Source organism: Sarcophilus harrisii, chromosome 1 (assembly GCF_902635505.1).
Source record: "Sarcophilus harrisii chromosome 1, mSarHar1.11, whole genome shotgun sequence".
In the NCBI taxonomy this organism is placed as follows: Eukaryota; Metazoa; Chordata; class Mammalia; order Dasyuromorphia; family Dasyuridae; genus Sarcophilus; species Sarcophilus harrisii.
Window position 1 is genome coordinate 165,709,587 of NC_045426.1, and position 17,406 is coordinate 165,726,992.

Below are 17,406 nucleotides of genomic sequence, written 5' to 3' on the forward strand. Positions count from 1 at the left end.
GCTTACCCAGTTTTACTTTACCCTCAACTTTTGGCCACCTCCTTCTTGAAATATCTTGGATATAAATGTGTATATCTAATAATGGAGAATTTTAATTAGTCCTAAAGTAATCTTTTTCCATTTTCATTAGAAAAGAAATGGATTACTATGTATTATGTATTTAGTAGCATGTTCTAAGAGAATATTTTAAGGATGCAGGTTTGTAATTTAGCTGTTTTGGAGAAAGATTACCATAGTATATCATACTGCTATTTATTTCATGTTCTTTCTTAGCTATTATGGATATTGGTAAATAGAAAAAATATATAAATTTAAACCTAAGACACTGAGCCTGGTGATTCAAAACGCTTCCTTTGTTCAGCTAAAGGCAAAGTAGGTTATCTCACCATAAATTGCCAAGTGGGCTTATTGGGTTATAGTTCTGTATATACTTTATATATAAAATACATAAATTACATAAATTAGACTTTGTTTTGGAAAGAAAAGGAGAAATTAAAAAGAAAATCTAATAGGTTAAATAAATATGCTTTTAGATTTTGAGGTATAGTATTTAAAAGTCAATTCTTTATAATCTTATAAAACATTAATGGTCTTGTGCTACTTGATCTAAGCAATAACTTGCTAAAGGAAATAAAATTAACTTAAATAATTTCTATTTTAATCATAGTCACATTTATTCCCTTGATAATGAGATGTAGATGTTATTGGTCAAATAAATGCCATTTTTCCTTCTCTGCCTAAGATATGTATAAATTGAAAACCTTAAAGTAATATATCAATAGTGTTGGAAAAGATAACATTATATAATATTCATGAGTGTGTTTCACATAATTTTATTTGTCAGCGTGGATTTCAATGATTTTAGCTAAAGTAATTTTTTTCATTTTATGTCTGAATTGGTATAGACTCTGAATTCAGATAAAAATACTTCCTACATTTTCTCCTTGGAAATTTAGGTTTCTATGACATTGTTTCTTAACATTCTTTCTCTCTCCTCTGGTATCTTCACGTCATTGAGACTAAATATATTCTCTAAAGTCCCTCTTCTCAATTCTCTGTACTAATGAGCCTTAATTTGGGATCCAAGTATTTATTAAGCACCTACTATGTTACAGGCAATATAAGAGCTTTATGAATTTTATTTCCATTTGTCTTCACAACAAACCTGGGAGGTAGGTGCTTTTATTATCATCTCCATTTTACAGTTGAGGGAACTGAAACAGACAAAGTTCAAATGTCTTACCCAGTTACAAAGTTAGTGTCTGAAACTGGATTTTGAACTCTGATCTTTCTGACTCATAACTATTATCTTGCTTGTGATCTCATTGGTTCAACTATTACCTCTTTAAAGGTGATTTCTAGAACTTTGTAACCATCCTCAATCTTCCCTGAGCTACAGCCCCACATTACTAAAGGCTTTTTTTTTTCAGGTCTTTTAAACTGGATGTTGTAAGCATCTGAAACTTAACATGTCTAAAACTACTCATTTCTTCTCTGCCCACTTTAATTATTAATGTATGGATATAGCTATTTTCCCCAATTACATTAATGTGCAATAGCTCCCTTTTAAAGCCAGAATCAAATACTGAGTCCTCTGATTTTTAACACCATCCATAGCCGGCTCCTTCATATTTTTAAAAATCTTCTTTTATACCCTTTTCTTTGAATATTTCCCTTTACCTTCCCCACACTCTTTGATCTAACTTTACTGGCCTACTTTGTTCTTCTTTATCCTCAACACTGTTGCTTTTCAGTAGTCTCCTACTCTTGGAATACTTTTCCTTCTCACCTCTACCAACTGATTCCTCAAGCTTCCTTCAAAACCCAGCTTATAACCACTTTCTGCTGTGAGCTTTTGCTGGTTCTAATCACCATCACCCCGTATGCCATATATATCTCATATATACATTGTTGTCTACATGTTTTCTCCTCTATTAAAACTGTGAGCTTTTTGAGGGTAGGAACTTTGTTTCTCTGATTTCATAATATTTAGCTTTGTGCCTGGCCCCAGTAAATATTTAGTAAATACTTGTTGAGTAACTATATGATTAATAGTTAAAATTATATTTATCTTGAGCATTGTAGAAATAATAGAAGCATCCCCAGTATGTACAAAGAAGATTTGAGCAATGTTTCTTTCTTTCAACTATTGTTTGACTAGGTCCTGATTAGTATAAATGATGAATTTCCCAGGAAAGTCTCATTATTTTAATTTTACTGCTTATTTCCATTGGGCTAGAACCCTACAAAATTTTAACTTTTGAGTAGTGTGAATTTGAATACATCCCCTTCCAAAAGACTTGTTATTCACACTAATTAGGAACTACCTAGTTCTAAAAAATATTAGCTGTTGTATTAATATGAGAATTAGAGGACTACCCTTATTTGTAGGTGATATGATGCTGTACTTGGAAACAACAACAAAAAAGACATTTAAAGAACAGTTAATTCCAGCACTTTGTAAACTACTTGGAAAAAGTAGTGGAAGAAAGGGGACTACCAAATTCTTTTTATATCAAAAATATGGTGATGATACCTAAACCAAGAAGGGCCAAAACAGAGAAAGAAAATTATAGACCAATTTCCCTAATGAAAATTGATGCAAAAATCTTAAATAAAATGTTGGCAAAGAGATTACAGCAACTTATTACGAGGATAATACACTATGACCAAGTAAGATTTTTACCAAGAATCTAGGTCTGGTTCAATATCACAAACTGACCTTATCAATAATCAAACTAGCAGAAATCATATGATTATCTCAATAGATACAGGAAAAGCATTTGATGAAATGCATTGTACATTTGTATGAAAAATGCTATTAAACAAAGGAATAAAGTGATAAGGAGCATCTATCTAAAACCATCAGCAATCATTGTATGTAATGATGATATCCTAGAAACCTTCCCAATAGAATCAGAGATCAAAAAAGGGTTACCCATTATCTATCACCAGTACTATTCATATTAACTTTAGCAATAAGAGGGGGAAAAAAGAAATTGGAGGAATTAAAGTAGATAATGAGGAAACAAAACTATCACTCTTTAAAGATGATATGATGGGTATACATAGAGAATCCTAAAGAATTGCTGGGAAAACTGGAAAACATTGTGGCAAAAACTTAAGCATTGATAAATATCTAACACTTTATACCAAGATAAGTTTGAAATAGATTCATGATTTAGACATAAAGGGTGATACTATAAGCAAATTGAACAAGAGTAAGAACAAGTCTACCACTCAGATCTGTAGAGAAGAGAGAAATTTCTGGTTGAAAAAGAACTAGAGAACATTATGAAATGAGAAATGGGCAATTTTGATTACATTAAATTAAAAACTTCCTGTACAAACAAAACCAAGGAAGCCAAGATTAGAAGAGAAGCAGAAAGCTGGTAAAAATGTTTGCATCCAGTAGACAAATGCAAATTAAGACAACTTTGAAGTACTACTTCATACCTTTCAGATTGGGTAGAGTGACAAGAAAAGATGATAAATTTTTGAGGGGATGTGGGAAAACTGGGACAATAATGCATTCATTGTTGGTGGAATTATGAAATAATTAAAAATCTCATCCTGGAGATTAATTTGGAACTATGTTGAAAGGACTGTAAGACTGTGCATACCCTTGGATCAGCAGCATCTCTTCTGGGTTTGTATCCCGAAGAAATCATCAAAGAGGAAAAGGACCCCCATGTACAAAAATGTTTGTAACAGCTCTTTTTGTAGTGGCAAGTTACTCGAAATTGAGTGGGTGCCTATGAGTTGGGAAGTGACTGAAGAAGTTATGGTATATGAATGTAATAGAATATTATTGTTCTATAAGAAATGATGAGCAGGCTGATTTCAGAAAAGCTGGGAGAGACTTATGTGCACTGATACAAAATAAAGTGAGCAGAACCAAGACAACAATGTATACAGTAACAACAAGATTATGTGATGATCAACTATGGTGAACTTGCCTCTTTTCAACAATGGAGTGATTCAAGCCAATTCCAATAGACTTCTACATCCAGAGAGAATTCTGGAGACTAAATGTGGATCACAGTATTTCCACTTTTTGTTGTTGTTGTCTGTTTCTTCTTGCGTTTGTTTTTCCCTTTTGATCTGTTTTTTTCTTGTGCAGAATAATAATAAATGTAGAAATATGTTTAGAAAAATTGCTTGTTTAATCTGTATCAGATTCCTAGCTGTCTAGAAGGAGGAAGAGAGGAGGAGGGAGGGAGAAAAATTTGGAATACAAGATTTTGCAAAGGTTAATAGTGAAAATTATCTTTGCATGTATTTAGAAAAATAAAAAACTGTTAAAAATAAAAGTCTAATAAATGGTAATGACAGTATGTAGTAAAACCAAAAGGCATTCTCAATTAATTAGATAAAGAATAGCTAAAGAATAGAACATTTTCAAAATATGTATGGAATTTATGTAGGGAAAAAACATGATTATGTGAGTGGAGTAGAATATTTTTGTCTAGGAGGAAAAGCCAAATATGAATAATTTAAAGTTAAGTTGGAAGAATTGCCAAGTTGAGCAAGTAGACTCAAGAAAACAAATGCACAGTAACTACAACTATTTATTTAAATTGCTAAAAGAAACTCTTAAGTAATGGAAGAACTGAGTGAGTTTTATAGAAGAGAAATAAAATTTTTTCTCTGTAATAACCAAGAAGAGTAGAATTACTAAGACAGAATTTGTATACTGGAGAAATATAGTTTCTGTATTGGATTGTGTTCTTCGTCACAAATTTTAGTTCAAAATGTATAGATTAGTCATCTTGAGAACACCTTTAATTAAAAGTATCATCTTGCAAATGAATAAAGTGAACATTAGAAGCAAGTGATTTGTCGGTTGTTAACACTTATACAAATTATTATACTCTAGATACAGCCACTGATTTTTAATGTTTTAATATCCTAAAATTTCATTAAATCAGTAATATCAGAAATAAAACAAGGCTTCTTTTTAGTTCAAGGTATTTATTCACCATTCTTTTGAGTCAAATAATTTGATTTAGAAATATCTCTGTCCTCTGAGAAAATACAAATATGGTACAAGTATATCAATGAAGAAATTATTGAAAGGTTTCAGGCGTTTTTTTGCTTCTATTGTATTAAGATCTTTTGGTAGTTGACAGATTATGTCATTTTATCTTGGAAAAAATTCTAGTCTTATATTTTTATAAATGATAATGTTCTTGAAAAGTCAGTCTAAGGTATAATACATAGTCACTCATACTTGGTAGAAATCCACAATTTATTTGATCAAATTCTAGATGCAATGAGAGGTCCCTGTGTAAAGTAAAGCAATATTATTCATATATATATATATATATATATATATATATATATATATATATATATATATATATATATATATATATATATTTTAAAGTTCATTTATTTTAATTGCCTATTTTTTAAACAGGAAATTGAGAAAAAAAGGAGGATAGAAGAAGCCTACAAAAACGCTGTGACTGAACTAAAGAAAAAATCCCATTTTGGAGGACCAGATTATGAGGTATGAGTTTCATTATTTTTTTTTTTTTAAATAGCCTTTTATTTACAGGATATATACATAGGTAACTTTACAGCATTAACAATTGCCAAACCTCTTGTTCCAATTTTTCACCTCTTACCTCCCCACCCCCCCTAAATGTCAGGATGACCAGTAGATGTTAAAATATATTAAAAGAGTTTCATTATTTTTTATGCAGAAAAAATAGTCTTCCTAAAACTCTTAACTAGGAAGCTTCCTTTTCCACCTGGTAGACTGTTGAATTCTATGTTTGATCTTTAATGAGAATATTAAAAAAAAAATTAAAAGGGATTAAGAAGTTATTAAATTAAATCTTCAGTGCATATTTAATATTCTTTAATTGCTCAGGAAGATTTTCTAATTTAATTTTTCACCTTCAAAGAGATAGCATAGTTAAGTTCAAATTCTCCTTCAGACATTTCATAATTTTGTGGCAGTGGGTAAATCATCTGACTGTATAAATAATCTGTGAAACTCTTTAACAACTCCCCAAGACATAAAATACTAAGTTAGACTGCAATTTGTCAAAGGAGAGAACTCTCATGACAAAATATTAGAGTGTTATTAAATTGACCTAATCTATTTGAGAATTTGGAGTTTTTTTGTTTTAGTAAAAATGAATTTCAGAAACAGATCAAGTTCTTTATATTAACTCTTTAATTTCAGATAGGATTAACTAAATGTGTTTTCTAACATAAATTGATTTCCATGATATAGCAAGAGCTTATTATTTTGTGCCTCTCCCCTCCCCCCCCATGCCCCGAATTTAAAAACCCAAACTTGAGAAGGGAATTTGCCAATGGAAGTATCTTCTTTTAACTCATTACCCATTCTGTTTTTAAAATAGACGTTGAGGAAGGATTTTCAACTTGATCTGAATTTTAAGATGTAATTATATGAGAGACTGTTCATAATACAACACAATTTGCTATTTAAAGAAGTACTCATGTTTGAAAATTATGTAAATAATATATTCTCATTTGGTTATCAATTACTAAATTGATTTACTACATTGTTTTCAGAAATTCATTTATAAAATATTATGTAGCTAAAATGTCATAAGCTCCTATGCACCCGGAAATAAGTGATGTCAATAAATGCTTGTTTCCTAAATTAGAAAAAATTTGGGAGAAAAAGCATACTTGGTAATTATAACAGATCAAAAAGAACCAAATTGGTTCTTCAATTAAAATAATCACGGACAAATTTAATCTATAACTATTTTTTTAATAGAAGAAACAAAATTAATTGGTGTCTTTGAAATTAAAATTTTTTTCTGCTTTATCAACTTTATTTTTTTTAAATTCCATGAAATCCATAGACATAATTAGACTTTAGATATGATTTCACAAAATTAGTGAAAATTTTCTAGTTGGCTTCTTCTGAAATGCATAGTAACTTTATTAGCTATGCTCTTGTTTGCTAATTTAGTAGTGTGTTAGACCTAGAACAAATACAGTCTTCTTGTGTTTTTGTGTTTTAAAGAATATCCCTTTTAACACAAATAATTGCACAGACTGATCTTGATCTATGAATCAAGTATAGTAACTTTTTTTTCCCTCAAGTGGGAAAAACATATAGAACACATCATCTTCTCAGAATCACATGAACCTATCTCCTTGATCATAGTGGGTCCATGATAGTGAAGTAGAAAGATGTCATTGCTAATGACTTCATTGTGGTACCATTTTATATTGACAATATAGTAGACTATTTTTTCTGTTCAACTCCCTATCTCTCCATGGCTACATTGCACTTGAGGAAAATAACTGGAAAATGAGAATCTTAGCAGCTTTTTAAATGTCTTGATAAAAGAATTATTTAAGAGCATTAGCTATCTAAATGAGTTGTTCTAAATGAAGACCTGGGACTTAGCACAATTAGTTTTTTATAATTTTAAGAGGCATTGAAAAATTATCAAAGAGTAAAAAAAAGTCTATTAAAATGAGCCCCAAAATTGATTTTTATAATGTAAGTCCTTGATGCTTCTTAAAAATAATTTTATTCCCCTCCACTTGATTTCCTAGGCTAATTGATATCTCCTCTCTCCCACCTATTCCTGGCTTCATTAAAATTTTGCTTTGGTATTGAAAATGCCGCAATATAACCTCCTTTATCTTTTCTATTTCACAGTATCTGTTTTTTCCATTAAGGTCCTGCCCTTGGCCTGTGTTGGCTTTATTAAAAGCATGTTTTGCCTTTGTTCATATTACTCCCTCCATTCTTTTGCTTATGAAATTTAATTTTTTGAAATTCATCTAAAATGCTACTTCTAGGATGCTTTCATAAATTTTTCCATCTTCATATCAATAATAAATCTTGCCTCGTAGTTCTCATATAGTACTTGGTTTTTTTTTTTTTTTTTTTTTTTTTTTTTTTTTTTTTTTTTTTTTTTTTTTTTTGCTCTCCTGCATTTACAGTATATTAATATTTTATTATTATTTGTGCCTTATCCTCATTTTAAACTTTTTAAGTTCTGTGAGGACACAGAACCTCTTTTCCCCCCGGAAACTAAGACTCTACATCTAGCAGATACTTAGCAAATTTTGAAATTGAATAGAGATCTGTCTGTCCTTGGGAAAAGGAAGACCTTGATTTAGGTCCTGTATTTTGACACATTTTCACTGTGCGATAGTGGCGAATTTATTTAATCTCTAGTGTTATAGAAAGTTAAGACTGCATTGCAGAGAAATTGTCAACTTGCAGTGATAAAGGTATTTTCTTCATATATATGTCTCCTGTGTTAATGAAATCACAGATTCAGTCTATTTCCTTTACCCATTTCTAAGTTCTCTCCAAATCCAATGGAAGGTGATGTCTTATGCATTTTTAAGCCCAAGTGACTTCTTGTTTAGATTCTCAGTCATATCTTTTTTTTAAATCTTATCTATGATCTCTTACTCTTTCATCCTTTCTTCCATCTTGACTTTATCTTCATTGTAGTCCAGACTCCAATCTTCTCACACCTTGATTTTTTTCAGTTGTCTACCAACTAGATTTTTTTTACCTTCATTTACCTACTCTCTAGTTAATCCTGCATTCTCCTTCACATTAATATTTCTCTCAGACTAAATTGAATTATGTAAAGAACACATTTAGGACCTTCTTTGTTTAACAAAGGTCCTTTCTTTAGGACCTTCTTCAAATTCTTCTCAGTTGGTTCTTTACTTTCTGCCTCATGACTTGAAAAACATTTTTTAAGATATCTATGTCCCTTCAAACTTAGAAATTTTTACTTGTCTTTATACATACCAATGTGTATACTTTCCATATCTTTCTTTTCTCTTCACAAGGCAATTGGGCTTAAGTGACTTAGCCCAGGGTCACATAACTAGTAAGTGTTAAGTGTCTGAGGCTGGATTGTGAACCCAGTTTCTTCTGCTTTCAGGACCCGTACTCTTTTCACTGCTCCATCTAGGTGTCCCTTCTGTCTTTCTTAGAGATAATCGTGGTGTAGGGAAATGAGCTCTGGATTTGAAGTCAGTAAAGATCTGATTTCAAATACTGCCTTTTATCCTTACTAGCTGTGTGGACTTGAGCTTATTTAAACTTCCTGTGGCTTGAGTCTTCATCTAGAGAATGGTGTTAACATCTGTGGGGTCTACTTCACAGTGCTATATTGTTAAGATTGAGCAAGATTGTGTGGGTACTTTGCAAATCCTAAAATGCTACTTAAATAAGTTTTTTCTCTTGCTTTTGTTTTTTGAACAAAAGTTCCAATATGACTTAGGTTATAGAAATATTCAAACACGGTCCATTAATTTTAAGTATCTTTATTGACAAAACATAATGAAAAAATGAAGGCATCATTCCAAAATCATAATTAAATTTCTATAATCTAAGATCTCTTTGAACCTTGGCTTATCTTATTTATTCAGAGTACTAATATATCATAATTAGAGAATTCCAAATTTCTAAGCTACTACAATAGCCATCTAGTCAAAGGTAAACACGAACAAGGATCCTCTCTATGTCATACGCAGCAAGTGGTATTTAAGCTACTAAGGGATATTTTCCAAAGTATGGGAATATTCTGCTTTCAACACTATTCAATTTTTGAATAGATATCATTATTGGGAAACTTTTCTGGGTTAATCTAGATTTTCTTCTTTCCATATTCTGTTTTGGCCTTATGTGAAGATACTCATTTAGTTATAACATTGATCTACTTTTAAGCAGATTTCTGCCAGAGGACAAATTAGGCAAATTCAGTCCTTCTTCCACATGGCATCTATTCAGATACTTGAGACTGTTCTTCATGTGTGTTATCTATTTCATTCACCTGCTTTTTTTTTGATAAACAATCATAGTTGTAGCATCCCCAAGATAAATATCCCTTCACCTCTCATACAGCACAAAGTCTTTTGCCCTTCTGCTTGCCCTCCTCTAAAATCTATACAGTTCATCAAAGTTTTCCTAAACTGGAGTTTTCAGAACTGAAATCTACCAGAATATGACTCCAAGAAAGATCCCCACTCATTATATCTATAATGTTTGCTTATGTAATTCAACTCGGATTGAATTTGTAGTCCATTAAACCTCCTAAATCTTTTTTAGACAAACTAATATGTAATTGTGTATTTGTGACCTTTTTTTTTTTTTTTTAACTCAAATTGAGACTATATTTTATCAGATTTGATCCAGTCTTGTCACCCATTGATATTTTTCTCATCTTACTTCCATCATCTAGGGAATTACTTACTTCTGCTATCTTTTTTTTTCACCTCAAAATTTGAACCCAGCATCTATCTAAATGATTGATGAAATGGTTAACCAGCAGAAAGCCAAACTCAGATCTTTGGTACATTTTGCTGCATACCTTCTTCCAATTTAATCTCTATTCTAATCATTACTCATTTATCCAGTTAGTAATCCATATAAGTGTACTATTGCCTGTAGATCTTCATCTTATTCACAAGATTGATATGGGATACTATATCAGATGCACTGTTAAAGGTAAACTGTATCTATCTTTTTTCTTGATCTATCATTCTAGTACCATTGCTCAGAAAGGAAATAAGCTTAATGCAATATGATATGTTCTTAATGAAATAGTATTGTTTCTTTGCATTTACTCATCATCTATTCAGTAACACATTATAAAATTTAAACATTATCAGGAATTCAAATCAAGCTGGTTGTCTTGTGGTTGACAGATTCCATTCTCCTTTTTGAAAATTGGGATTACAATCGCCCTTCTTTAGTTGTACAATATGAGATCCATTCCCCATGATTTTTTAGATAATATTGCTGATAGCGGTTCAACTATTATTTACTAGTTCTTTAAATATTTAAAGATGAAATTCAACTGGAACAAATGACTAGAACATTTTACTTGCTATCTATTAAATTTTGTTAATTCAGCATTTTTAGATCCAAAGATCACTTTCCTTAGGGTAGAAAGTAAAAGTCAAATAAGAAATGAACATCTTAGTTCTCTTATCAGTTATCACATGTGCTCCAAATAGTCATGCTATTCCTTATTTGGCTTTTTAAAAAAAATTATTTTTATTTTCTCTAACTTTTACACTAGCTTTAAATCATTCTGAGCTTAACTCTTCTGACATTTGTTATAGAATATATCACATATTTTTTTAAAATCCTGTTTCCTTTATCTGCTTTTGTATTAAATACATGTTTTTAAAACCTCAGTAGGTTGATGAGTTCCCTGTGCATCCATGTTGTTCTTTTATACAACTCCCTTTATCATGAGAATTTTGTTCTTGAGAATACTCTCAAAAGACAAAAGATAAATAAAACTAAAAGATATTTCCTTGAAAAAAAAATTGGTAAACCTTTAGCTAATTGGAACAAAAGGTTTGGCAATTGTCAATACTGTAAAATTATCCTTGCATATAACTTGTAAATAAAAAGCTTAAAAAAAAAAAAAAAGAAATGATGCTTTATGTATCCAAAAAGTAAAATATCCATATTAAAAAAAAATAGAGATATATCTTACTCCATTTTTAAAAAAAGATGAGTGAAAGAGTGTGAAGAATCAATGAAAAACAATCTAAATAGATTTAAAGGAAAATTCTCTCAAATTTAATAGTGTTTGAAAGAATTGATACTTGCAGTATAGATTTTCAGAAACAGAAAAGGAAAACATTCTGCCAAGCTCTGCCAAGACAGATATAAAACAATAAAGCTAAGAAACAACTCCAGAAAAATGTCATTAATACTTATTTTCAAATATTTTAACTAGATCTGGACAAAAAGAGAATCTTCCATTCTTTTCAAGCTGACTTTCCTGTAAATTTTTGTGATCTTCCTGGTCTAGTTCATATTAATTTTCTCTTTCTATTAATTCTCAAAGGACTCAACTTGACTCATTTAGCATTTGATCAAATGTAGTGTTTTTAACCCTGTGTATGATTTTTTTTTTCCCCAACCGAATTATAGGCTTCTTGAACGCAAAGAATTTAATAAGTATAGCTACTATTGCCCACAATTTGTGATCATTAAACAAAGTATATGTGTACATACAAAGTAAATATGAACTGATATTTGAATGAATAACTATAGAATTATAACTTTTACATATGGGGCATTGTAATTGTTCTTTAATGTAATTAATGGCATTAGATCTCAGTAAACTAATATTGGAACTAAAGCTCTGCAGTAGAGAATAGTTCTAACATATGTCTAATTTCATTTTCTTTTTCCTATGTGTTGGAATTAGGAAGGTCCAAATAGTCTGATTAATGAGGAGGAATTCTTTGATGCTGTTGAAGCTGCTCTTGACAGACAAGATAAAATAGAAGAACAGGTATTTTTAATAATATTTTAAGATGAATATTAATGTTGTGGGTATTCTTTCCTCCTATATGCAGTGATTCTGTTTAAGTCAAGAATGAACTTGTTTCACATTAATGATTTGAACTTAGAAATCTTTCTGAAAATATCCTTAATCTTACTTGAGTTCTAGTAAAGTAGATGAGAAATCATTGGGGTTTTTCATTACAAAGCCAGGCTGTGACCGAAGTAGAATATTACATGTGGGGTAAAAGGTAGATACGCTTTTCTTTCTCTACCTACATCCAAGCATAGTCTGCAATAAGGGTAATTTCGCACGGTAGTTTCCTTGTACCTTCCCAGTCCTCACGGAAAGCAAACAAAATACATTTAGGTCCATTAGAGTTGAAAAGATTACATTTTCCCAGAGATTCGCAGGAAGCTGTGGGGGAGGGAAAGGAGCAAATATGCAACAACAACAACAACAACAACAAAAAGTTATTTGATAGATCATAATTTGCTTAGTATGTTCATTTTAATTTCAAGAGATATTGATATAATAAACTAGAATTTTTGGATATTTTTATCTTCTGTTAAAATATTTTTGGGTGAAAATAAAGTAAGTCAATTCCATCAGTAAAAGAAAACTAGAGAGTCTTAAGTTATTATTGGTTCTTTTTTTGTTTCGTTGAAAATTTTTATTGAATATTGCTTAAAATGGTATTGGATTTTGGAATTTTGTGGTGTCATTTCCTCATAGTTCTACTTCTAATGGAATTTTTTCTGTAGTACATTTTGCTAGTGAATAGCAATAACTATTGCTATTGAATATAGAATTTTTTTCATTAAACTATATAATTATTGATAGACAGTATGGCAGAATGGATATAAATAGCCTCAGAGTTAGGAAAACTGGGTTCAAGGATTGCTCCTGACACATTGGCAATGCTGAACGCGAGCAAGTCACTTAACTTCTTGGTTGTACCCTAGCAATTCTAAAACATGAAAAGCTGCAAAAGGACAGCTGCTCATCTTTGCTAAAGAAAATTTCCCTACTGGAAGTTTCCTATATCAAGTAAATCACTTATGCATGGAATATGTTTTGTGTGTATGCATGTATGCATAATACCATTATGTGTTACTTGTATACTCAACATCAATATAAATAGAAGTAGTAGTATTCTGCTTCTGTTTTTAAAAAAAATACCTAGCTCATTCTTCTTGTATCAATACTATGAGTTTAGTTTCACAATTAAAAGAGCAATAGTTTGAATGTTTATTTTACTTAGTAATAATGTGAAAGGAAGATAGCTCTCAGTTTAAGATAACCTGTATTACCATTCCCCTTTCGATCTCCAAAAGATTTATAACTTTGTAATAATGACACAAACTAGCAGAAATCAGTTTATTTCATTTATGCTGTATTACTATGGCCTTCTGTTTTTATGCTGAATATTTTATTTCACTCCCTGTCATTGTCATTTTCTCCATTCTCTTCAGGTTTTCCTCACCTTTATTCTCTCTTATTAGTTCTAACATTTGCTTGTATATCAATTGATTCTGCCTACCATACACAAATTCTTATAATAATTCTTAAATATCCTTAAAGAACAGATGTTATTACCATGTCACTTTTCTCTCTATTTCCTCTAGGATCCTCTTATCATTAGCTGACCTTCACAGTGTAGCTTTATATAATGGAGAAATTAAACATCATTCCCCATAATATTCTGTACTTCAGGCAGACTCAACTATATGTTATTCCCTATACTTGGCATTTCATCTTCTCTCTCCATATATTTTTTTTTTTTAAATAATCAGACTGGAACATTTTCTTCCTTACACATCTTTGGAACGAACCATTGTCTCTCCAGGGCTTAGTTGAAATACCATGTCCTTTAAGAGTCCTTTTTAGAATTCCTCAAATGTTAATGCTGTATCCAACCCATCCCACTACCTCTATAAGTATATTTTGTATATCTCATATTTATTTTTTTCCTGCTTGTTTAATATTTAGGGTCTATAAGGTTATATGCTAACATATGTTACTGAATTAGTAAAGCAAGTGTGTATGATACCTTCCCTCAGAAAGTATAGTCATTTATTTTCTTAATCATATGATTGTGGAGCAATTTACTCTGAGCCTGTTTACTTAAATATATAATGGAGATGATAATATTAAATTGTTTCATAGGATCTTATTTGAATAAGAGCTAGAATCATTTGAACCTGCTCCCCTCATTATAATAGATGAACTACACATACTTATCTGTGACCATGTCATCTCCCTTGCTTGATTATAAGCTCCTTAAAAAGCAGGAACTGAACTGCTCACTTTTTGTAGATGTGTTCCCCAGTGCCCAGTACACTGCTGGGAACATAGTAGGAAATTAACTAATGCTTGTTGACTTTTGCTTTTTATATCAATTACATTAGCTTTATTTCCATCAGTGAAATCTGAAATATAACATTTCTTTAATTTTAACTGATTTTGGGCTGCCTTAATCCAGTAGTAGTGCAGCTGACCTCTTTCACCACTAGAAGGCATATTGTGACACTTAGAAATGTTTCTTGTATGTATTTTGACTGCTTCAGTTGTTAAAAGCAGAAGATATTTAGCAAGTAAACATTTGTTGGTCTTTTAGGTCTGTAAGGGACCTCATCTATAAAATTAAGGAACATATCTGTACTACCTCCCAATGTTTTTATTTTAAATTAGTCCTTTGTTAAAAGGTTGATCTTACTATGTTCATTGATTTCTTTGTAATTTAAAACTGGCCTGTATTTCTCTTTCAAAATCCAAATTTCAAATAGTAATATGGGGCATTTAAAGGTTAAATGATTGCCCAGAGGTCACACAGCTAGTCTGTGGCAGAGGCAGAACTTAAAATTCTGGGCTTCCTTACTCAGAGGCCCGCTCTCTGTCCAACATGTGATGCTGCTGCTGCTTTTATTTTATTTTATTTTTAAACTAATGAAACTGAAGCCTAGAAAAGTATAGTTACAAAGCTCATTTTATATATTGTTCAATATTTATTATCACATCATATCTGATATCATAGGCAGCATAAATATTATTATAAGAAAACTAAGGCTCAGAAGGTTTAAGTAAAAGATACTAAGCAGATCAAAGAGAAAATTAGTGTAGTCAGAAGACAATGACGCATCCATAGAATAAGGCAGTGGTGGCTATATGGGTGGGTGAATTAGTAGCAGAATGGGCAGGTATGAAATGTTAGGATTTAGCAAAATAAAATATTTTATTATTATTAGTTTTTCCTATATTTATGGATTTATAAATACTGAGTGTTCAATAACCAGTAATGGGATCTACCCTTGGACTACAACGTATTTTTAAAATATTCTTTTCCCTCCAGTCACAGAGTGAAAAGAGCAGATTGCATTGGCCTACATCCCTACCACCATCTAGTGATGTTTATTCTTCTGTGGGTACTCACAGATTTGCTCAACAGGTAAGACAAGTTAACTTTAGAATTTATAGAAAGCTATGCCATATAACTTTGTCTTTAGCTTTTGAAAATAGATTTTATGCTATGATTTGCAAACCTTCCTAAGTAAATTTATCAGTTACTTTTTCACTTCAAAAATCACTTAAGAAAATTGTTTGTATTTGTTGTACTCTGTATCTTTGCCATTTTTCTTCCCTCTGTTCTTTCACTCTACATAACAAATAAAACAAACAAAAAATCCTTCTAAATGCATTTTTCTTTCTTTTTTTTTAAATAAAAAATTAATCAGAAATATAAAACAAGCAAACTTGATCAGTGCTCTTCATCATCAGGGTTAAGCGACATTTTTCTTTGTACTGGAAAAAGTTGCATTCCTTATTTAAAAAAAATATTGAAGCAAAATACATAATAGGTACATGAAGTCAGCACTTTTTGCTGTGCTTATTTCGTATGGTGCTTTGTTTTTCCTTTTCTTTATCTTGTGTTTGGAAGTTGGTACTGAATGCTCTATTGTGCCTTTGTTCTGATTACTTGGTTTTTTCTTTGTCTGTCTCTGGTAGCCCTATAGTCGCTCTTCCTCCATGTCTTCCATTGATCTAGTCAGTGCCTCTGATGATGTTCACAGATTCAGCGCACAGGTACTGTACAAATGCATGGAGTGAACTTGAGTTATGTGCTGTATTTCATCCTATTTTTCTAGTTCTTGGAATTCTTTGGGTTAGTTCACTTGGTTTTTTGGTTCTAAATCAATAACAAGAAGCAATAAAAAGGCATTCTTTTTCTACTAAACAGTTATTCTTCCATGCATGTTTGTACTCTTTTGACCTCCTGGACGATACATGAGCAAGGGATTTGAATTTTTCCCTCTTATATGCTGTATAGTAACTATCTTCATATAAGATACCACATTTCTAATGGAGGAGGTATTACATAGATTTGTTAAGAGTCTATAATAATAATACAATTGAATTATAATCAGTACAATAACTTCAAAACTATAATTTGAAGAAGGAAGTAAAGTTTTTTGCTACTTTTGAGGCTTCAGCTTATTTACTTATGGTCATTCTAACACTGTACAACTCTTAGGGCAGCTTACATTTTACTTATACCAGAGGGGTTTTTTATATATTAAATCAGTAAATTAACATTCTAATATATGTAATCATAGAATCTAGAGGTCAAAAGAACTTTGGAGAAGTTATTTAGTCCACCTCCTTTATTTTACAGATAAACTGAGACTCATTTTGGTCTAGAACTTTTCCCCAATGTATTAGAAAATAATGACTTTTGAAGTTAGATATTTAAGAAGATCTAGTAGCTTTCAGTATAACTAAAGTAGAGTTGCTTTAAAACTACATTGACGTACGTAATCATTATTTTGATTATGTCTACCTTTTGCCATTTTATTTTTTCTTTATTCATGGGTGTGTCTCTCTGTCTATCTGTGTCTCTCTTCCTCCTTCCCTCCCCCTCTTCTTCCCTTCTCTCCCTCCTTTCTTCTCTCTCTCTCCTTCCCTCCATCCTTCCTTCTTTTCTTCCTTTGCCTCTCTCTTTGCCTCTCTCCTCCTCTCTCTTGAATTATCTGACTTTGGATGGGAGGTGGATAGTTATTAAAAAGGTCTAAAGCATACAAAATAGGCTGAGCATTGAGCAATCAGAACTGGGAAG

General features: G+C 31.1%; 1 protein-coding gene across 2 annotated transcripts in view; it reads left to right on the forward strand.

The window, feature by feature from the left end:
- The window catches only part of CERT1 (ceramide transporter 1), a 130,003-nt gene that overhangs the window by 86,506 nt on the left and 26,091 nt on the right, over positions 1-17,406 (forward strand). The window contains exons 8-11 of one of the 2 annotated variants that reach the window (XM_031966363.1): positions 5,423-5,515; positions 12,216-12,302; positions 15,646-15,741; positions 16,299-16,376. In XM_031966363.1, coding sequence (XP_031822223.1) covers positions 5,423-5,515; positions 12,216-12,302; positions 15,646-15,741; positions 16,299-16,376 — 354 coding nt within the window. The remainder of the gene's footprint in view (positions 1-5,422; positions 5,516-12,215; positions 12,303-15,645; positions 15,742-16,298; positions 16,377-17,406) is intronic. The other variant, XM_031966357.1, reaches the window with a different exon arrangement.